The following is a 22,926-nucleotide window of genomic DNA, read 5'->3' on the forward strand; positions in this document are numbered from 1 at the left end:
TTTCCAGAAACATTTGAACTCTTTGACCTCTTACTATCTCTTCACCACTAGCGAGAGAGAGCGTGAGGAAAATAAGCTAAGGCCTCGCCCACTGTTTTATTTTTTATCTTTATCCTGCTTTATCTCATTTTTTCACTCAAGGTATGCAATCCATTTAACGGTATATTTCTTCCCATTCACCTCCACCTGGTAGAGGTGTCTTGCAGACCTGGTGGTGACTACTGATGTGTTTAGAGATTAATGACGGGGGGGGAGCAGAACGCAGCACTACAAGGAGAGGAGCGGGGGGTTTAGACACCAACATGGGGATCTGAGTCGGCATCATGCAGGGAGGCAGATTCAAATGCATTTACAAGAGACATTTTGATCCAGTGTCATTGATAGAAAACCCCCTCCTATCTCAAACATCACACGCACACACCAACATGTCACGGATTAACTGTGTGTACATGCATGCAAACACGGCACGCCATTTGTAAAACCATCCCTATGAATGATTTACATAATACACAACATTCATTTAGATAAAATGCAGTACTTAAGTCCTGCACACACACACACACACACACACACACACACACACACACACACACACACACACATACACATACACATACACACACACACACGCACGCGCAGCAAAAAGCATCATGTCTGTCATTTTCAGTCATCCGACTTATCCTCACTCACATCTCATCTGTTTTGCCACCACACAGCTTTTATCTGACCAGCATCTATGACCACTCCATATTTGAAGCTTTCAGCAAAGTGGTGCAGAAGCTTATCCCACAGCTGCCCACACTGGAGAACCTACTCAACATCTTCATATCTGTAAGTATGATATCTTATCTATATATATCTGGGGAGATTGACGGCTTTATCTAAGCAGTTTTATTCAAAAAGGATAATAGTGAGCGGTAGATGGGGTGGCCGTGATGGGGTGTACTGCAGGGTGGCCAGGTGGTGGCAGTGATGTACAAGAGTTGCAGGGTCAGACTCACCAGGCACTGTTGCACGTCCGCAGTCCGCAGCTCCTCACACTCCCACGTAACATGAGCTATGGGTCTGCTCCTTTATTGGACCAGGGCACTAGGTTAGGAGACTAACCTAGTGAGGCTAGGCCCAATCCCATTTCTACCCCTTACCCCTCCCCCTTACCCTTCCCCCTTCCCCCCTCTAAACAAGGGGAGGGATAAGGGGAAGGGGCAAGGGGTAGAAATGGGATTGGGCCTATGTCTCTCCAGTGCCCTGGTCCGTAAAAAAAGCAGACCGAATAATTTGTGTTAAGAGCGACACCTGTGTTTGTTCTACGATGATGCCTCTGAAAAGGGGCTGACCTTTGTTCAGTGATAATTCAATAGCGGATTAAGTAAGAAATCATTCGAGCAAACCATTTCACAAAGCCATCATCAAGTAAGAAAGGGAAGGGGCACGTGCTTAGCTTTCAAGATTATTGGATGATGGGCCTGGATTGAACAATGAACAAAGTTTTCTAAAATGTTCTGCGGTGTTCTTGTTCTGATCATTTAGTCATTTAGTCATTTCTACAATTATTAAATAGTTGCTCAATCCCTTATTTAGATGATAAAGGATATGTACCTTAACATACTACAACTGTAATTATTTATGTCACGTTGTGTTTCAAGTTGTTTTCCAAGATTTGCATAGCCGTAAAACAAATTAAATTAAATATTCACAACAGTATAGTTCAAACATAACAGTGCTGTGTTTTAGCTATGTAATCTACACAAAATAATTGTTGCTGCGATGCAATATTTATTGCTTCAAAATTAACATATTTTGGCATGATTATATCTGAGGGAATTTTGTGAAAGCATCTGGCAACTGGTAGAACTGGGAAAACTCTAAGGAACAGCAATTAAACAATATAACCGATCTAGTAATAATTCAGTTTGTACTCAAATGTTGAAGAGACAGGTTTTCCCAAATCGCAGATTTTACTTGTCAATAGCCACGTAAAAAAATGAAAAACTGCACGGGTGAAAAGCAGACAACTTGCTTTACTTGCTAAAATCACTGTGACGCAATCTTGTCACAAACGGACAGATAGCTCACAAAACTGGCTAGGCATTTATAACAGGGGTGTAATCGTTAGGTAAACACGGCCGTATCCCATGACATTAATTATGGCCCCTGGCATGCCTGCAGACCCACAATTAAGCTAATGAGCTACACCTGTTTCCGTTCCTACTGTTACACCTCTGCGACAAATGTTTGTACAAGAGGTCCACCCAGGACCACATAATGACCTATAGTTTGTTGTGTTCACCTGGGGCCATTAGAATTGTATTCAAATAAGGGGGGAACCAACAGGTAAATACCCACAATACACATGGACGATTCAGACTAGGACGGCTTGTTTTAGTTATTCCCCCTCCCCCTTCGGATGGTCACGGGGTCCTGAAAAATCTTGACTTGGGGCTATGTTTGGTGGTCAGAATTCTGGCATCGAGAAGGCCTTCCTGTTCGACGTTGTCAGCAAGATCTACATCGCCACAGACAGCTCCCCGGTGGACATGCAGACCTACGAGCTGTGCTGCGACATGATCGACGTGGTCATCGACATCTCCTGCATCTACGGGTGAGTCTTTGTGCGGGTGCGTGTGTTTGTGGGTATGTGCGTGTGTATTTATGTTTATGTGTGTGTGTGTGTAGGTCTGTGTTTTTGTGTATGGGCTTGTGTGTGTTTATGTTTATATATGTGTGTGTGTGTGTGTGTGTGTGGGTGTGTGTGTGTGTCGGTGGTCAACATTTTCTTCTGAACCCCACTCGTCTGGAGCGCAGTGTGGTCTTCATTTAGCGTGAATTTGTCTGCACCACGGCAGCACAGGGCGGTCTGGAGCTGCACGGTGGAGCAGCTGTCAACACTGACTTACAGCTTTGTTCCCCAATGTTCATTTGCCCTCGGGGCGTTACAGTGGGGGGTCGGGCGTGCATTCCATTCTGCATGTGCAAATCCATGAATCTTTCCGTCTCCCGACAACCTATTTACGTGTTAATGTTCCCCCTTGCAACTTTATTTTTGGAAATGATGTAGGCCTTTTTCGGCGTAATGGCATAATTGGACAAATTGAAGTATGAAAGACAAGGAGCTGTCAGATCACAAGCAAAGCCCCAAACTGTCACCCGTCTTCAGCGCTGGTCTGACAGCCGTGAATGCACATTCATTAGATCATGAATGGGGAAGGAGCGATCAAATCCTAATTGTCAAAGAACACACATCCATGTCTTGAGGACATTGTTTAAGATCTGCTCTACAAGGTACATCACTCCCCCTGTCAACTCTTCATTTAGTCATTTAGCTCTTATGCTTAGTGACTTACAGTGATATTTACTGCTGTATACAGTGATGTCAGGGATGATCAGGTTAGGCATCCTGGTCAATGGCAACTAGGGGTTCAAACCCAAAACCTGTTGGCTAAGAGTCAAACACACACACTTGCTAAAGTGGTTGTGATAGCAGACTCAATCTGGCTCGATGGACTATTATAAGATTAGCCTATGCTAATTAGGGTAGCGGACAGATACAGGTAAGCAGGCTCACTCAGTTGGCATTGAGGGAGCCTGCTACACTTGTTGTTGATTTGAAAAATTACATTTTAAACGTGGACAACACTGCATGGGATGGGTACATACAGACCAAAATATTCTGACGCTTGCTTCACAATCCTGCTTCCCAATCGCGTGTGTGCGTGCGTGCGTGCGTGCGTGCGTGCGTGCGTGCGTGCGTGCGTGCGTGCGTGCGTGCGTGCGTGCGTGCGCCTCTGGGTATCCCACATGTTGTCCTCTGATTGGCTGATATCGTGTAGTTGTGTTTGTTTGTGTCCTTTTACAAGGTCATTTTGAAAGGGACTTTTCTCTCTTCTCCAAATATTGATATTTATCGTCTGTATTACATTTTATTATTGTAGGTACATGTTCAACCTAGATTGTGCCCGGTGCCGCCTTTGCCCTTAAGGATTCTGCCTTTGAAGGAGAACACTGCTGTTATTTTAGGATTTCATTTTCGTGTTTTTGTTCACATTCCCTTTGAAGCGTTGCATTTCGTTTTCTCTATCTTTCTATTCCCTGTCATAAGGCAAATAGATGCTCCCCACCTCCTTCAGTGCAGTAGACTCCAGCTATTGGCCCAGGAAGACGTGAAGGTCACCAGGCCGATCTGGGACTTCAGACCACAGAGTTCACTACCTGCTGTGCGTTTATCGTTTCGTAATGTCTAAATCGGTCAAGAAAGACTGAGGAAGATGAGTAAAGGCCAATCCTGTTTTGCCGTAGCATCTCTTTTACATGCAGACGTGCGCTGGCTGATGTTCCACATCAATGTTGGGATCAAAATTTAAAATAAATAATAGTAAACATATAGGGGCCACAGTAGCTCAGGAGGTAGATGAGGTGCAGGTTGGGTGACTGATAACCGGAAGGTTGCTAGTTAGATCCCCGCAACCTCCTAGCTGAGTATCAAGTTGACCCTCAGCAAGACACCTTACCCTGAAAGCCCCTGACGAGCTGGCTGTCGCCTTGCATGGTCGACCCCGCCGTCGGTGTGTGAATGTGTGAATGAATGGTTGCTTTGGATGAAAGCGTAAATGTAAACCTAGGAGGAGGTCTGCCGACTCTGTGTACAGTGGGTGTTGGCTGTTGGTTGATGTTGTACCACATGTCAGGGACAGTGTATACAAGCCTCTCATTATTTGGAAAAAATAACCCCTACATGCAGGACCCTGACGCATTATCTTATTACACGGCTGGAGATATCAATAATTTACCACAACTGTTGTGTGTCCAACAACAGAGACTATGATCAGAACTGCGTCCAAATAACAGACCGCAGAATACCATAATTAACCAATCAGAATTGAGTTTTTATCAAAGCCCTGTACTAATGTAAGCATAACCATAACATCAATTGAGAGTGTTCTGCACTAAAGGTTGAGTCTGCCTTGTCCCACTGAAATGAAAATGCCTTTAACGATACAGATTACCACATGATCCTATCTTCCATTGATCGTGGAACCGACCATAATAACTATTTATTTTCTTATATTTAAGATCTATAGATATATATTACTAATAAAATGTGCCATGTTGATCAACAGAGGGCACATGCAGTATAATCATGGCTGAGGCTAAGGGAATTGATCAGTCTTCCATACAAAACACCAGAGAAAAGGGATCGGAGATTAGGCGGCGACTTCCACCCCGCCCCGTCGGCTGGGATGGATTGGTGGGTGGGGGGTTGGGGGGTGAGTATTTGTGAGACTCCTTTCTTCTGGAACATGAGCAGAATGAGGAGAGCTCGAAGATGCGTACCGAATGCATGAGTTGAGGGTAAATGTAAGCCTTGAGTAAACTTGCACTGATCCACAATCTCCCCCCCCCCCCCCCCCCCCCCCACACACACACACACACACACACACACACACACACACACACACGCACACAGACAATGTTCTCAGTCCAAGTTCACCCCAGCTGAGGATGTAATTGGGTTCCTAATCTGCCCTCTAGGTCCAGTTGGCTGGGTCAGTAGACAAACCCCCACCCCCCATATTGTGTGACCTCTGCAAATGCCCAGAAGACGCAAACCCTCACCCAATTAAAAGGCAGCATTGTTTTTACAGTTTTTTTGTTAGCTTTTTGTCTGTACAATGTGCAGAACGAGATTGTGCGGCAACTTTTTCTGAGAAGATGTGTAGCCATGTGTGTGTGTGTAACAAATGAGAAGAGAAAAAGCGCCCGTATGCACTTATTTGAAAAGTGCTGGCAAAAAGTTAAAAGTGAAGGTAGCCCATTAAAGTAAACCTCTTGAATTCCTGTGTCGCTTGAGTACCACGAGTCCCAGCCTTGTAGCGCACGCTGCTCGACACGATGTGTTCCATAGGAAGCCTCACAGACACCTCATTGTCTTCATCTATTCAGACAACTTTTGTCCTCTTTATTCGTCTTTTATTATTCTTTTCCTTTAGGGAGGGACAGGGAGTGTATTAAATCACGATTTTAAAAAAATATGGAACGCGCGCATGCACGCACACACCCACGGAAATGGTATGGCCGACTCTCCTTGCTGTCTAAGTGATGACAGATATCCTGTTGCCTTGACGACAACAAAAAGAGTGGAATAGACTAAAAGGGAAGATGGATGAAGAAATGAAACACGTTGGTTTCAATTTATTTTATGCTCTTGTATCTAAAGGGGAGGAAAATTGAATGAATGAAATGTTATGTCAAATTGGTGCATTGAGATGGCCCTGAATGGGGTGCGGTGTTTGATCTGAGGAGTTTATTGGGCCAAGAGTGAAGAGATTGAGAGCATATACGTGTTTAATTCAGTGTGTCTGTGTGTCACACTGATAATGTCCTGATTGTGTTATGGCCAGTAGAAACTAAAGGGACAGGATCCAAATGCAGAAACTCTAGGAATGTGACAAAAAGGCTTTAATAAAGAAAACTCAATCTCAGTTCCATGAACTGGCATAGAAAAGACGAACAACTAGATAACAAAAAATATATAACAAACCCGACAAGGGAACAAAGGAAGTGAACTGGTTAATATGGGGAGAGAGACTGTAGCAAACGTCCATGCTGAACTCCACCTAGGGGACTTATTTTGGGCTCCTCCAGACCAAGGACTCAAAATCTGGTTTATTGCCAAGGTTTGATGGCAAGGGTGCTCCGCTACCATCCAGGAGATGTCCCAAGTGCGTGTGGAGACGGCTGGTTTAACCTGGGCACACTGATTACTCAATGTGCAACAGGTGTGCAGGCTCACCCAGCCCCAGAGTACAATCAGACTCTGCCAGGTGAGGCTGCTTCACCCAACCGTCATCCACACACACTCCCACAGAGACTGATCAGGGGATGAGGTGCAGGTTGGGTGATTGACAGGATCACTCCGGTTAGGTGAATGAGGTGATTGCAGACGGGAGCGGCAGGATCTGTGAAGTGAGGGGAAAAGTCTAAGGGCATCTCTGGGGGACAGGTGGAAAAATGAAAACTTAATATCAGAGTCAGAATATTACAGTTTGGAGTTTTTCTCCTACCCTTTTTCCAGAATGGAGGGGTTGGCAAGTTTTTGCTCTGCTAGTACTATTTGCAGTAGTTTGCAGCAGTTATACTAAACAGCAGTTGATCAAATATTAGATTGCACTTTTGGATGGGGAAACAGAGTGCCCAACTCCAAATACAAAACATCATAATAACCTCACTGTAAGGGAGAGATCAGTGTTTATGTCCTGCTTTGTCATTATGCTCACCTCCCCCAGCGTATGTTTCCCCGATCGAGCGATCCCTCTGTCTTTGGCCGCCGCCACACTACGCCACCTATCTGTAGCCCATGTCAGGCCACGCCCCCTGTCTGTAGCCCATGCCAGGCCACACCCCCTGTCTGTATCCCATGTCAGGCCACTCCCCCTGTCTGTAGCCCATGCTAGGCCACGCCCCCTGTCTATAGCCCAGGCCAGGCCATGCCCCCTCTCTGTAGCCCATGCCAGGCCATGCCCCCTCACACCACAGAGTAAATAAATACATTACATGAGCAACATCCTACTATCATGTTGAGTGCAACGGGCCACATTTTCATGGCAATGAAATGCTAATTTGAGTTTTTAGGATTTTAAACTGACTGACTCTATTCATGCTAGGGGTCTTTTTAGAGTCTCAAAGACCTAAATTCGATTTAATTAGGCTTCTTCTTTTTATTTTGTGCCCTGGATTTACAAGAAATATGACATAAACTGAAATGATGGCGATTTATTTCAAGATGGATGAATATGAAGGAAAGGTAGAATCAAAAGATTGTATTCAAGTAGTTAACATCCTTTGAAAGTCAACCTTGCTGCCCAGTGGATATCATTGGAAGAGATTAACTACTTCAGAAACTATTCAGAATTATTTTTCTTGATTCAAATGTTATATTTTCATGATATTGTCTATTGACGGTAAAGCAGGTGGTGTTAAAGCAGGTCACCAAAGTGGTTGTCAAGCGCATATTCAACCAACCACTCGCCTACTGTAGCACTCATACGTGTGTTTATAGTTATTGGTAAGTGGAACAGGTGCGGGGCTCCAAAGTAAAGACGTCATAGTGCTTGACATAAACAAGTCTTCTTTGAGGAATGAGCCCCTCATTCATATTCTACCTCCTTGTGGACCGTGGATGAATATGCTTTGCAGCTGGAAAAAAAAGTCTCTCTGAGATTCACTGTTCACCAAATCTAGATCCGTTTTTAATAGAGATAGTTTGTATTTAGATGTTATTCAGTTTGTTATGGGTTCTGGTCTTTCTGTCCTGAAGGCAGTTTACAATACAGTATGCTCTTGCATGGAGATGATGGAAATAATTAGTAATTTCCCAATACACACCTCTTGACTTTATATGTTTTTGACTGTCACTTAGATGAATGTTAGTGTTAAATTAGTCATTTTAAAGGGCGCCTGTGTGTGTGCCCTACTGAGAGACTGAAATACCCTGAAGCGGGTTGCCCAACTGGTCTTTACTAAGCCTGGTCCTGACTGCGAAGTCTGTATTTGTTAACCAGTCTTTAGAATGGACTTTGAGTTGCTTTCATCAATCAAACCTGTGCCTAGTCTTCACTACGCCCTGTCTTGGGGATGCACATTCATGTGAATGTCCACGCAGGCACGCACTATGGCTATTGCATATCAGCGTGCGTTGCTAGGACACACTGTTCACAATCTCCCACTGTCTTGCTCATTTGTAGCTGATAGTTATTAATTGGCAGCAACATTATGGAGGATCAGGGGAAGAGAAAGTGCAACGGGATGGACATTGGGATCCAAACATGTATCGTGCTATACCTGAAAACAAAATGCAATTAGAAGCTCTTACGCGGCTGATGGTGCCGCTTTGTTGTCCAACACAGACTGTGGTCCTGTCACAGCTCTTGAATAAGTTGAAACGTCTCAGACAGACGTTTCAACTTATTTTACAAAATTGAAACGTCAGCGCCTCATTGTTCTATATTTCCAGTGGATAACTTCTGTCTCTAGGACTCTCTCCCGTCTGAATCCCCTGCTTGTAAATATGATGGATGACACGCGCCATTGTGTGGCTGTATTGTGACTAGAGAAATGGCCCAGATTTAGTCTTTATGCCTGCTCCCGTAGGACTCTCACTCGGTCGCACAGAGAAGAACGTTTTAGCATAGACAGTACAGCCGGGGTCACTATTAGGTCGACCTTGGAGTGCCAAGTTACGACAGACTTAGTGTAAGTCCTGTTGGGCACTAGGCCGCCGGCTACCACCTCAGTCTAAACTAGGTCACACAACACATTAAGTGAGTCAATATTCCAGCCCCACACACATCCTTTAAGGAACTTATAGATGAGTGCAATTTTAAACCAGCCTCGCTGCCAAATAGTATTGGCAGTGCCTACCTGAATGTCTGCCATTAGTACGGTATATATTTTTTGTTCAGCCCAGGTTCTAGCTCTATGCAGCTCTATAGAGCTGTGCCAACACGAAACACCTTGAGTCAATCTTCATCACTCGTTTAATTAGTTTTGCAAACATATAGATCTTCTCGGCCCCGTTCTTTCAGAGGCATCTGATGCTACACCTGTGTGGTGCTGCCGTTGTTTGAATTCCGATGTGTTTGTTTGTGTGCACAAACTGTCCAGCCTCCATAGCCCGATTAGAAGGTTGTGTGTGTGTGTGTGTGTGTACCATATTGGCAGAGATTGCTGAACAGAGGGCTGCAATCTATATCATGCCAAAACAGCTGGGATAGCAACATTAATTAGAGGCTTGAGTATGAAGTTTTGTGTTCCATGCTTATTAAAGAGCTATTATAGTGTGAGTGGCGTGGTATGAAAAGCACTGGGCTTGAACGCCTCTCTGTCACCAAACAAAACAAAGTACAAAGTTACACAAATATGACATTTCTGATAATTACATTAGCATGGATTACAATGCATTAGCATTACATTAACAACATAGCATGCAATTCATTTTGAATTATTTATAAAATGTATGCAAACATTTTAGGACATAAACTAAATTAATTGTAGGATAAGAAGGTAAAAATATATATATGAATGATGATATCAGACTTTCAATCTGGATTTATGGTTATTCTAAATCAGGGGTGGGCAATTAAAGGGCCACATGAGAAACAGGGACTGTTGTGGAGGGCCGGACCAATAGGCTAAATTCAATCCAGCTCAATATTAATTTGATATCTTTATAAAAGGCAGTAAAATGTAGGGTATTTGATAAGCTGTGAATGGTAAGAGTAAATGTTAAGATAAGAATATGAAGAAAATAAAGCAGACATGGTACAAAATGTAGTTATGTTAGTATTTAACTAACATCCACAAAAGCAATTGTGAAAAATTAGCATGTTTTTACCATTTTTCAAGGAACAGCATTGAATGAACTTGAGCAATACACAAACAGTAATACATTTTTTTCATTCAAGCGATAAATATTTCATAGTGACACAGGGAGAACCGGATCCATAAAAAAGGTGCCGGACCCAACGTCGGAGTTGCCGGAACAGTTCTGGCGTGTTCCGGCTCCAATTAAGCTCTGGCGTTTACTCCCTGAAGTCTAGAGTGAACGGAAACCCAGACGTTGGATCCGGAACCAACCCGGCAGGAGCTCCGGCAGGAGTCCGAGAGCTCCAGTCGGAGCTCTCGGACTCCTGCCGGAGCTCCCCAACTGAGTAACCCCTGACTGCAGCTCGCAGATCGAGGAGGAGCTAAATGTGGGCGCGCTTAAACGTTTAACTCCGCCCACATTTAAGGAAAGTTCCGCTCAGTATCATACGTTCTCCCGCTTTCGAGCGGAGGCAATAGTATCTGTCTGCGTCCTGCAAGACGGAGGCGTAACTTGTAGTAGTAGGAGGCGTAACTTGTTCTTTTCTAAATCGCGGTAAACAAAATGCGTTGTAAATCACGGTTCACACGAGATCTTCATTGAAGTCGGGTCTTCCGATATTCATGACGGTAAGTCAATTTAAGGCCTAATATTTTAGGTCCGAGTTGCGGTCATTTATGTACCCGCGCACCACTGCTACATACAGATCACTTCCGCGATTTAGAAAAGTACTAGACACGCCTCCGACTACAAGTTACGCCTCCGACTACATGTTACGCCTCCTAGTGCAAGTTACGCCTCCTCCGACTACATGTTACACCTCCTACTACAAGTTACGCCTCCGTCTTGCAGGACGCAGACAGACCCACCTCAGCGGAGGAGCTAAATGTGGGCGGGCTTAAACGTTTAAGCCAGCCCACATTTAAGGAAAATTCCGCGCAGTATCATGGACCAGACGGAAATACGTTCTCCCGCTTCTGTCTTTGGTTTATTTGACTTAGCTAATATAATTGTGTACGAGTGTACAAAATAATATGTGTGTATATGTGTCTACCAGATGGCGCCTGAGAGGATAAAACCATGGGTTAAACGTTTAGACCCGCCCACATTTAGCTCCTCCGCTCGAAAGCGGGAGAACGTATGATACTGCGCGGAATTTTCCTTAAATGTGGGCGGAGTTAAACGTTTAAGCCCGCCCACATTTAGCTCCTCGATCTGCGGGCTGCAGTCAGGGGCACTTGCCCCGACTCGCGCCGGAGCTCCCGCCAGAGTTTTCTATAAATCGTGTAAAATGCGGCCAAAAGCTGTGATCGGCAGATCCAATCATTTTAAACTTCAACAGACACCCGCCTTCAAGTGAGTTAACGTTTGTCAATTGATTAGGTCCAGACTCTCTGTACAAATTAAATGAAATGAAGTGAAGTACGAGAGTCTGGTAGAACCAGGCTAGGTTATCGTGGCCATGGTTGAGAATAAATTGCCGGAAAGAAACTTTGGCGTTCACAAGAAGCCCCTCCTCCACACGCGAGTTTATTTGCGTGATCAAACTTGCAGAAATCACTCACGAAAGTAAAGTTAGACTACTCTTGCGAGCAAACTAACGCTGCGTCGCAAAAATATTAGCTTTGTAGTGAACGCACAGTAAGCCACTTCCTTTCGTTTGCATGTCACCATGTGGGCCACTGCTGTGGCTTTCAAACACGCGTTCTTCCCGATAATGCTATTCACGGTTAGTTCTCTTCTTGGTTATGTTATTCACACTAAGTTCAAATTGTATATATAAATATCAGTGTGGATTATTTATTAAAAAGCCACAATACTATGGTCCTTGGAACCCTAAACGGTGTCACATCCAACTTCCTTACATAAATTCCAATTTTCAAGTCTAAGAAAATGTGTTTGATCGTAGCCCTAAACTATATCTTCAGATTTAATTAACATTGAGTGCAGAACATAAGAAAATATATATTCTGAAAAAAAACGATGCATCTATGATTTCATTGGAATATTTGGCATTTGGTTAAAAATGATGACTCTCATCTCTCATTTTCATCCGCTTATCCGGGGTCGGGTCGCGGAGGGAGCAGCTCAAGCAGGGGGCCCCAGACTTCCCTTTCCCGGGCCACATTGACCAGCTCTGACGGGGGGATCCCGAGGCGTTCCCAGGCCAGTGTTGAGATATAATCTCTCCACCTAGTCCTGGGTCTTCCCCGAGGTCTCCTCCCCAATTGGACGTGCCTGAAACACCTCCCAAGGAAGGCGCCCAGTGGGCATCCTTACCAGATCCTTAAATAATGACTAATAATAATCTATAAAAGCGGTGGATTCAAACCGCTTACTGTCAGAATTGGATACATTCAAAGCATGGAGAATATATATGCTCAATATTGATCTGCCTGCAATCGGGCCTTCATCTATTATTTTTTATATTCATGTTTAATTTAGTTTTTTCGTCTCTGTCTGGTGACTCCAGTCTGGCTTCGAATAAAATAAGACGATGATCCGAGAGTTCTTTGACATCTATTTTTTGCACATTGCGAATAGCCACATTCCAGGTGATGACCAGGTCCAGTGTGTGTCCCCCTGGATAACTTGTTCCCCCATGGATATGTTGATTCAGACCTAATCTATCCAACAGGTCATAAAACGTTTGGGCCGAGGGATCATCTGGGTTGTCCATGTGGATATTGAAATCACCTGTGATGATGACGTGGTCATACCCCTCCTCTTTCAAAATGTCCAGCAGCACTTCGAAGTGGTGTACAAACTCACCAAAATGTGCCTTTATTTTTTTGGGAGAAATGTACAAGTTGACCAGGACGACGTGAACTTCCCACTTGTCGTTTTCCAGGACCATGGCCACAATATCAAACACTGGTTTGAAAGTTGGGCTAAAACATATTTTTTCATGTTCTTTTTCCTTGTTTTCATCCTTGTATTGGATGGCCTCGCCGCCATATACTGTGCCCACCACGTCGCCGCCGGGCTTCCTGTTGTTATCCTGTCCGGCCTCATGGACGAACTTAAAGGTAGAGGGACTAGCGGCCGAGAGCACCGTATTGTAATTTGAAGGGTTTAGCCAGGTCTCCGTGGTGCAAAGGAAGTCTAATTTGTTGTTTTCGATGATTTCTAGTACCTCATCAATGTGTTTGGACATGGACCTGACATTGAGAAGCGCACCGCGCAAATAGCCTTTCCCGTCGCTACTCTCCTCGTCGCTCTTGACGTCGGTGGTGCTGTCCTCCTCGCTCTCGCTCCCCAAGCTGCTGGCAGTGGTGGCGCTTTCGCTCTCGTCGCCGAAGCACTTTCTGCGTTTTACATGAGCCTTCTGGCAGGGACGTGTGGACGAGTGAGGCTCACCTGTCGTGAAAGAAAAAAAAAATATATTTATTTTATATTATATATAATATTTTTTGTATACTTATCTTTACTATAAGTACAAGTTATGTACGATTTCAATCATTTAAATTTCATTATTACCAAAATCGCTGAATTAGCTTGTTTCATGTTCAATTGGAGCGGTGAACTGTGAGGTGCGGCAGAGGTACTGGCTGCCTCACCGCACGGTAAAAGCAAGAGGTGAGGCAGCCAGTACCTCCTCACTGAAGGAATTCAGAATGGACTTCATTTACAAGTAAAGGTGCATACACTGATGCAAATACTGCAGTAAATCCTTCTATTTGTATTGATGGAGTGTGTTATTAATTAGCAATTGTGGAATTGCGATGGCAAATTAAGAAAAAAATTGGCAAAATGGGCATTTCTTTCTGAGCCGCTATAAAATGAACGTTCTTCCTTGGACAAATATTTACCCTAACTGTGTGTGTGTGTGTGTGTGCGTGTGTGTGTGTGTGTGTGTGTGTGTGTGTTTGTGCGCTTTGCATTCTGAGAATGAAATCGACCTTCCCTTTTAATTCTATGTTTTAGTCCAACCAGTTAAAACAAAGCCATTAGAGGAACTACATAGTCAGTGTGTGTGTGTGTGTGTGTGTGTTAGTGTGGGTGTGTGCAAGCGTGTGTATAGAATGTCGATATGAAACACAACCAGTAGTCAATGTGAAAGCTGCCAACTGAATGGTGAATTTAAGCTACTCTATTGGATTCGTATATGATTATCTCCAGGGATGGACTGGCCCAAAAATTTGGCCCGGGACTTTGGGATGGAGAGGCCTTTTATGAGACTGCGGGAATAGCGCGCGTAGAATTTTGTGTAATATAATAAAAACTAGTCCTTATCCGTGGATATGTGCATTGCAACTGCATGTCAATTTTGGGATGTGCATGTGTTTAGAATATTGTGAAGATCACTGGGAAATATTTTATAAGCAATCTTGTCCATGTACAAAATATTAGAAATTGCATGTGCCTAGAAAAGTAAATCAAGGCTGAAAATGATCTAAATAGTGCAAGATACAATTATTTTAGTGGAAAAAATTTTGGGAGTTTGGGAGATGGGGGCGGGCCGGGGTTTGTTGTGCGTTGCTGTGGTTACCGGTGTTGAAGTGTTCCAATGGTTTATTAGCGGTGGTATCTAATAAATCGCTCTCTAATCAATACTTCATTCACTGCCTCTTCCGTGGGCATTACAATATTATGAATAGTTCTCCGACGTCTCTGGTACTTCCATAATTAGTTTAAGTCATTATTATATTGCCAAACATGCTCGCTAGTGCACCTGTCATAGCTATGCTGCTGTGTTCTGTTCCTATGGAAAGCCAAGAAGGCCACAATCCGGCCCTAGAATGGCGCGGTAAAAGTGCAAAACGGCAAGGATTCCGTGTGGTTTGGCAAGAATTCCGTACGGAATCCGTACGGTTTCAGTACGGATTCCGTACGGTTTTGAATGACTTATAGCCGCGGCTATTAGTCATTCACTCCGGCTATTAGTTATTCACTCCGGCTATTAGGTATGCAGAACGAGCCCCTCCCCCTTCTTTGCTTGACCACTAAGTTTGAAGGCTGTCTAACCAATCAGTGAAGAGAAATACCAGACTAAAGTAACGCATTGTCGAGACTAGAGCTGCAGTACCTCCATGTTTCGCCGTAACATAAAGCTGTGTGGTCTTTACTAGTTTCACTACAATGTAATGACCACCACTAGCTAGTGGAAAATACGTTTGTGTCTAGTACAGTGATATATTTGTATATGTCAGGCTATATATTGAGATGGCAGTGTGCGAAATACCCGTCAATATTCGGGGATGCCCTCATCCCCAGATTGTTCTCGATATGCAGTAGCCAGCTAGGCCATACCGTTACAATATTTCATGGATGCAAGCAAGCCAAGACAATCAATCTATAGCCTACATTACAACAAACACGCACACGCACACGCACACGCACACGCACACACGCACACACTTTAAACACTGGTAAAGCAATAGGAGCCTGCATTGGCTAAAGTTGTTGGGATGCACGTTATTTTATAACAGGAAGGGGCAAAGTTGTGCATTACAATGCAAACACGACAATAATTGGCACCGTTCTTGCGCACTCAGAAGAACAAGAACTGAATAAATGCCAGGTATATAGCAAATCGGAGACGGGCACACAATCGGTGCATTTGCAAATGAGAGCCTGCAGTATGACCGATCTTGTGACATTATTTAACCATCCATCTACAGCTAATACCATCAGACAGATACATCATTGATCACATATAAGCCCACAACAAGCCCAACATCACCACGGCAGGTGCGCTCTCTCTCGCACATTCACCCAATCACTACAACTTCTCCAACTCAAAGGCAAGGCTGTTTCACTAAGGCCACAAACAACCACAACTAACCAGCCTACATATCCACAACAATGCACAACAATCAGTTCATTGCGTCTATCTTCTGTTTGGCGCACATGGCTAATTTGCATCCTTGCACAGGACTGTCGGCTCCGCTTGTCAAAAAAATAGAACATATTTGTGAATAAATGCTTTGAATTCTGAATACTGGACTTGGTGAGCTTAAATAGGCTACATTTAAGTGACCTTTAGTGAGATGGCCTAAAACGGAATACAAATGAATTATTCTAGGACATAGGCTTTCAGGATCAATTCAGAGGTTCAACTGTTCGGGATTCATTTTGCTTAGCCAGTGAAAGTGATCAGCTGTAGATTCCACACACTGTTAAAAATACTCAACTACAAGTAGGCTATAACTAAATTCTCCCAAAGGATATTTTAAAACAAAGGATGAATATTAATCAAGATGAGGGAAGTTTATTGTGCTGTCGATTTTCAGAGTTGACAAGCACCGGAACAAACCACTAGAATGCGTAAGAAGGGAATAAAGGCACCTGGTCTTTGGCCAACAATGGAAGCCCTCCCTCTTCTCACCGACGCACCCATCCCTCTCTCTCTTACTTTCTCTTTCCCTCTCTCTCACTCCCCCCCCCTTTCTCTGTCTCATCTTTTCTCTGTATCCCTCTCCACCCCCTCCTCCCCGTCTCCCTCATTTTTCATCATGGCCTGTCGTTTACCTTTCTTTCAGGGATTTACTCCCTCACCTCATGCATGCGTCCCTTTGCTCCATTTCCCTCTCTCTAATTAGACCTCCTCTTTTCCGCTGCTCATCCCCTTTTCCTAGCCGCCGGGTCTGGTGGACGTGAAACCACAAGTTTTTCTGTGCATAAGGACGGCCTTTCCTACCTATTGTTATCCTTCCTGTTTCCCTTGTACTAATATTTATTGAACGCCAACTCCTCCTTCCACGCCACAACCTTGTCTCCTTCCTCCTCCCCCCCCTCCTCCTCCTCCTCTTCCTGAGCTTCTGCTCCTTTACGACACCAGTCACTGGAGGTAGAACAAGTGTGGTTAGGCAACCAAAAGGTTGCTGGTTTGATCCCCAGCAGATTCTCCCAGCTTTAAGTGTTGAGGTGTCCCTGAGCAAGACACCTAACCCCAAACGGCTCCAGACATGCTGGCGGTGCTATGCACGGTTAACATCGCCGTCAGTGGGTGAATGGAAGAAAGGGAGGAACTCTGCGTAAAAGCCCTTTGAATAGGCTCATGTGAGAAAAGCGCCTGAAAAATGCAGTCCATTTAACATTTAAACTACTCTCTCCCTCTAGCCTGGCCGAGGAGGATCCAGCTGTCGGCTCGCCTTACGACAAAGACTCCATGGCCATCATACGTCTGAATAACACCACTGTGGTGTACCTGAAGGAGGTCACCAAGTTCCTCGCCATGGTCTGCTTCCTGCGAGAGGAGAGCTTTGAGAGGAAAGGTCAGAAAACACACAGTGTGTAGTGCCCTGTGTCCCCCTCTGCGGTGTCTGCCCCTCTCTGTGTCCGTCTCCAGACTGGTAGTCTTATGTTTGTCTGGATGGCCCCTCTGTTTTCGTCTCAATCCCGCCAGTATTTGTTTGGATGTCCCTTCTTTGTATTTTCTCCATCCTTGAAGTCTTGCGTTTATCTGGCCGGCCTCTCTGTATTCGTCTCCATCCTGGGATTCTTTTCTCTGCAGTGGATGTCCTCTCTGTGTTTGGCCTAGTGGGGTTCTTTTTACAGCCTTAGTGAATGTGATAGCCAATAATTATAGCAAATGTACACACAATGTGGTGGATACGTAATTTTATACTTCAAAAGTATTAAACACAACTGCCTACACAGATGCAGAGTTGTTTGGACAACAACCTGCGGGAGTATGCAGAATTAATGGTCAACTAATTATGTTTAAAAAAAATAAATAAATACAATGATATAATGATCCAATCAAACCCAGAAAGAATACAATTCCTCCTCAATGTTAAGTGCTTATGACCTATTTTTGTGGGAAATGGGTCATATTAGGGAAATACAATGTGCTCTAAAAGCCTCTTATTTAATTGAGACAGACAAGTACTGATTTACAACACTTAACCCTGGATTGCAGCAATTAAAGTAATCCCTAGAACTCTTAGACAAGAGCATGTTTACATGTCGGCCACATTTCAGCTCAACGACAAACATGACAACTAGATGAATCAAAGAAAGTGCAGTTTATATAACTTTAGCGACACCTATGGCAACAAGCGGTACTACTGCTAATACTACTGCAATTTCAAGTGCTTCATTCCATTTTCATTAAGCTCAAAAGCCACTATAGGACATTCATAAAGTGGAAATTCTTCAAGGCTGCCACTTTATTATCTGTAGCTATTTGTTATGAGGAATATAGGAGGCCATGGTTCAAGTCTTTAATTGTAGGCAAAACAGGATTAGTTAGGGTTCAAGAGGGTTCTTTTTACAAAATCATTCAAAAGATGCAATCAATCTGTGTTTTTAATGCAGCAAATCGACCGGTTACGAAAACAGTTTGATTATTGATTTTGGGACTATAACTTATAGATACATACCTGATGGTTTGAATTACACGTTTGTTGAGAGCCAATTTGGTACCTGTAATTTCATGACTGTGATGTTATTGAGGGCATGAACTAGTCCTACATTTTTAAAGGCAACCTTGATCTGTCTTGTATCCCTATTATTATTTTGTATTGAAAGGATTACGCTTTTTGTTGAACGTTGAAGCATACATAATGCATACATTTGATAGCTTTTAAGTAATTATCATAGATAATACAAGATAGCATCCATTGGAACAGTCAAATCAAGGGTGTCAATTTGTCTCTTATGGAACATCTGCATTCGTTTTGGAACCAGTCGCCCAAAAAAAATCATATTTTGAACATTGAGGGCAGGAGTTCAATAGCCAAAACTCATTAGAACTAGAGTATGCAGAAACCAGAGAAACCAGCTAGAGTAAGACAGAATTTTGAGGTATCCGACCGAAAAGTTCCCACCCCTCCCGTCGGGCATACTCCAAAGCTGCTCCCCCAAAACGCGTGACTAGCTTGCTAACTTTAGCAATAGGTCTGCTTAGCCTTGTGGAAAACTCGGTTCATGCGTAATGGGTGAATTCATGCGCAAAGCCTGCACAGGCAGAATGTGCGCAGGTAGTGTGTTTGTCAAATAGGAAATAAGAAATATGAAGGAAAAGGAAAAAGTGCCTCTAAATTAATTTGCCTACCCTTGCTTTAATATTTGGTCCTTAATAACTTTTCTATGAAATTTCGCTGTCAACCAGTACCTCGCAAAATACATAACATGAAGATGAACAAGCCCCTAAGAGAGAATGTGTGTGCGTGTGTGTCTGTGTCTGTGTGTGTGTGGCTATATAACTGCAGTGTCAGGAAGGTATTGTGTGCACACAGGGGTTTGTGTACTTTGTCAACCCTGCTGCTGCCAAAGGAAGTAGCTCTGCAGAGCTGCAATGCAGTTATTTTAATGTCTCCTCATCATGTGGTGGATGTTAATTAACAGTCTCCACAGCATCATGTTATGCTTACCATGTCTTTTTAAAATGTGAATCCACTCCTGTGTTTACTCAGACCTGCGTGTTGTATCGGCGGGTGTCAGGTACAGGAGGTTGGTCAAAATAATAACCAAACAGAGCAACCGTCTCTGGTAAGGGCTACCCCTGAGGTGTGATGCTAGTAATTGGTAAGTAAATCAGTTTATATATTTATATATTATTCAACAACAAGTCTTTCCTCTTTGAGGAGTTGGCCCGGTGCTCCAACACCATGGCAAAACGCCGTGGATCCCACTCTGCTTTTCTGGCATACTGAGTAGCTTACAGAGCTGCCGACAGGAACCTGTAAGAGAAGAAAAGTGGGTCAAAATAAATCCACCCTCATTCCCCCCTCCCCCCTTCCTCCCTCTGCCCAAAGTTGTGTTGAGTCCTCCTCCGCTGTCTCCTTCTGAAAGTCTCATGGCAGTGATGGTCGACACATCAACAGTGTCTACTGTCAAGTGGCCATTGCGTGTTCACTCCGCGATATGATCCGCCATTAATTTCCTACGGGGGCCGGCGTCAACACTGAGTGAGGCGTTTGCTGCCCTGAGCACTCGGAGGAGCTGCTTTGACCTCCGCAGACACTGACCCTTCAAACGTTTCCAGACACATTGCACCTTTTGTGTGGAAGCAACAGAGTGTGAATCTGTCAGAAAGAGGAAAACCTGAAAGCAGGCCTCAGGGAACACGGTGCATCGGTCTGTGTGTTTCTTTCAAACTCAATCAACCGACGGCCTCGATTCATCTTGGAGAGATTCTCTGTTCCTCAAGGAGTCTATTGTATCCTCAGAGTTAGTGACGGCCCTGTAAGTCAAGAAAATGTTTATTCATGTTTTAGCACCAGTTCCTCCTCCTACTTATTTTCTTTTTCTTACTTGAATGTAGAGCTGCGTTCTTTCATCACCCACGTCCGTCTATGTCCTCCAAACGTTAAATTTTTCACTAAGTTTTTATGCATTGCTTATGTAAGAACCTTCAAGTGTATTGGTGGAGAATGGCCCACATTTGAAGGATCTGTTGAGAAATGTGGGAATTCATTTGATATAACTTTTATATATTTGACTTACTCGCTTCTCCTGCCTGGGCTTTGTGCGGCAATTAAATGTCTCACAAAGACATTTACATTAAGTAATTTAGAAGACGTTTTCATTCAAGGGGAGGGGACAAACTGTTTCGGCTGGCGAGAATCAATCAGCAGGTATCCACAAATAAAGCAATAGATATTGAATTGAAGGTACAGAGCAGTCTAGCGCTTTGTAACATGTTTGACGATGGAATATTGTCCTAATCCTGTATTATGTTTGGTTAAACTATTCATCTGTGTCCTTTTACAATGCTTTTAAATACATAAGCAAGATGTAATGAACACTATAACTACATGTAACAGCATGTACATAATATGTTATAACGGGATGCGACAGAAAGGGTCAGGGGTTGTGGTTAAGAATAGCGAAAAAGTGATTTAATTCCTTAGCGTTATTACATATTAGAGTGAGAGAGATATCTGTGGTAGTATCTCGCTATAATACCCATACGCAATCGTTGTTGCGATATTGGTACTTTTTGCATCCAGCTCTACTAATCTAGGCCTCCACATCATCACAGTGTGGCGGAGAGGGTGAATCCCTGAACTAGATATTGAAGTTATCAATATAGGTTATCTGAAGCGGCGAGGGCACCTCAAACTGCTCTCATTCTTGTACTCCGCGACACGAAGAGCTGGAAGTGACACAAGGCACACTCGAAGCAATATGAAGTCTACTTTAGCTTTAATCCACACGGTGTGAACAGGGGCCTGGTGTCATGCTCTCTTTTCTCCTTTTAGAGCACGTTGGGAACTGCTGGGAACTGATTTTAAACGGTTCACTCTCAGTGCTGGTAGCACATAACAGTGGAAGCAGATAAGCACTTGAACAGATGAGAATTCAGACCGCCTGGTTGGGATCAGACATCTCACGGGATTTGAATAAATAAAATCCTGTTTTCCAAAGTTATCTCAGTAAAATGTGTGTGTGTGTATGTAGGCACGTGAATATTACGTGCCTACAACTAAACAACTAAATCTTCTTGTCTCCTCCGTGCAGTGTTGTGGTGGCCTGCTCGTTCTGCTTCATCCTTTCTGTCCTAACTACCTCCATGTAGAGTTAGTTGGTAATGGTTCAAAGCCACTCCTGGCGCGCTGAGGGCCGGTTCACACCGAATCGGGCATTGCGTCGAAAACGCCATTTCAACCGCTCGTTTGCGTTTCATCTGCGGCAGCTGGGGCCGCACGGGGTGGCGAAAAATGACGCAGCCGGCCTGCGGCATAAACTCAAAACAATTTTACATTTGGAGAAAAGCAACCCAGTGGTGGCCGATCCCCTGAGCCAGCGATCACACCGGAAGAAGAGCCTTGTTCACCGTGTAACGACAGCCTCGTAGCGTTCTGCTGTTTACCAAGTGACCGCTGATGATGGAAGAGCGACTGATCACCGCCGGGTGGTCCTTTCCACAACCCGGCCACGAAGGAGTTGTTGAGGTGCACGACGTCTCCCAAACGGACCATGGAGCGACACTCCCACGTGGCCTCGGCAGTTTGCAGTAGGCCTAATCGCCGCAACGCTTGATTTGGTGTGTATGAGCCCTTTGTCAAACGGCTTACGGGTGATCACTTCCAGTTTTACTGTCGTGTTGTAACTGAATAAGACGGACAGATGAACCCGGGTGAAAGCACAGCCTTCGTGGCCACGAGGCTGATGATAATACTTACTACATCCCGACGAATGTTCTTTGAGGAGTTGAATGGAAGAGGTGGAAAAGGAACGGGCCGTGATTGATGTGGTGAGCTAGGGTAAACAAGGCTGACGTGAAACAGTTTGTTGTGTTTTTGCCCTTGCCAATAGGATTTATTTTGATTAAATAAGTATTCAGGATATTTTTGCAACGCATTCAGCGCCGTTCAAGGCTTTAGCTTGATATGATAATTAATGCACATTAAGATATCAAAAATTATCTTTTTTTATTAAAGAACACTACATGTCCAGCAGTCTCTTGTGTCTTGTTTCCCATCCTATCTAAAAGACTCCTGGTTAATTCAACTCTTTCCTAGATGATTTGTCATTTCTGTATGTGTGTGACCATGTTCCTATTATAAACAGCACCACTCACAATCTTGGCCCCTCGATTCTGATGGTTTAATACAATCGATGATCTTTTCTCAAGTGACAAATTGGGAATTCAATAAATCATTCCTGAT

General features: G+C 43.9%; 1 protein-coding gene across 1 annotated transcript in view; it reads left to right on the top strand.

Annotated features, from left to right (window-relative positions):
- The window catches only part of rragd (ras-related GTP binding D), a 42,540-nt gene that overhangs the window by 13,980 nt on the left and 5,634 nt on the right, over positions 1-22,926 (top strand). The window contains exons 4-6 of the mRNA XM_056590316.1: positions 717-831; positions 2,460-2,602; positions 17,426-17,580. Coding sequence (XP_056446291.1) covers positions 717-831; positions 2,460-2,602; positions 17,426-17,580 — 413 coding nt within the window. The remainder of the gene's footprint in view (positions 1-716; positions 832-2,459; positions 2,603-17,425; positions 17,581-22,926) is intronic.

The sequence above is a fragment of the Gadus chalcogrammus genome, chromosome 5 (genome assembly GCF_026213295.1).
Source record: "Gadus chalcogrammus isolate NIFS_2021 chromosome 5, NIFS_Gcha_1.0, whole genome shotgun sequence".
Lineage (NCBI taxonomy): Eukaryota > Metazoa > Chordata > Actinopteri > Gadiformes > Gadidae > Gadus > Gadus chalcogrammus.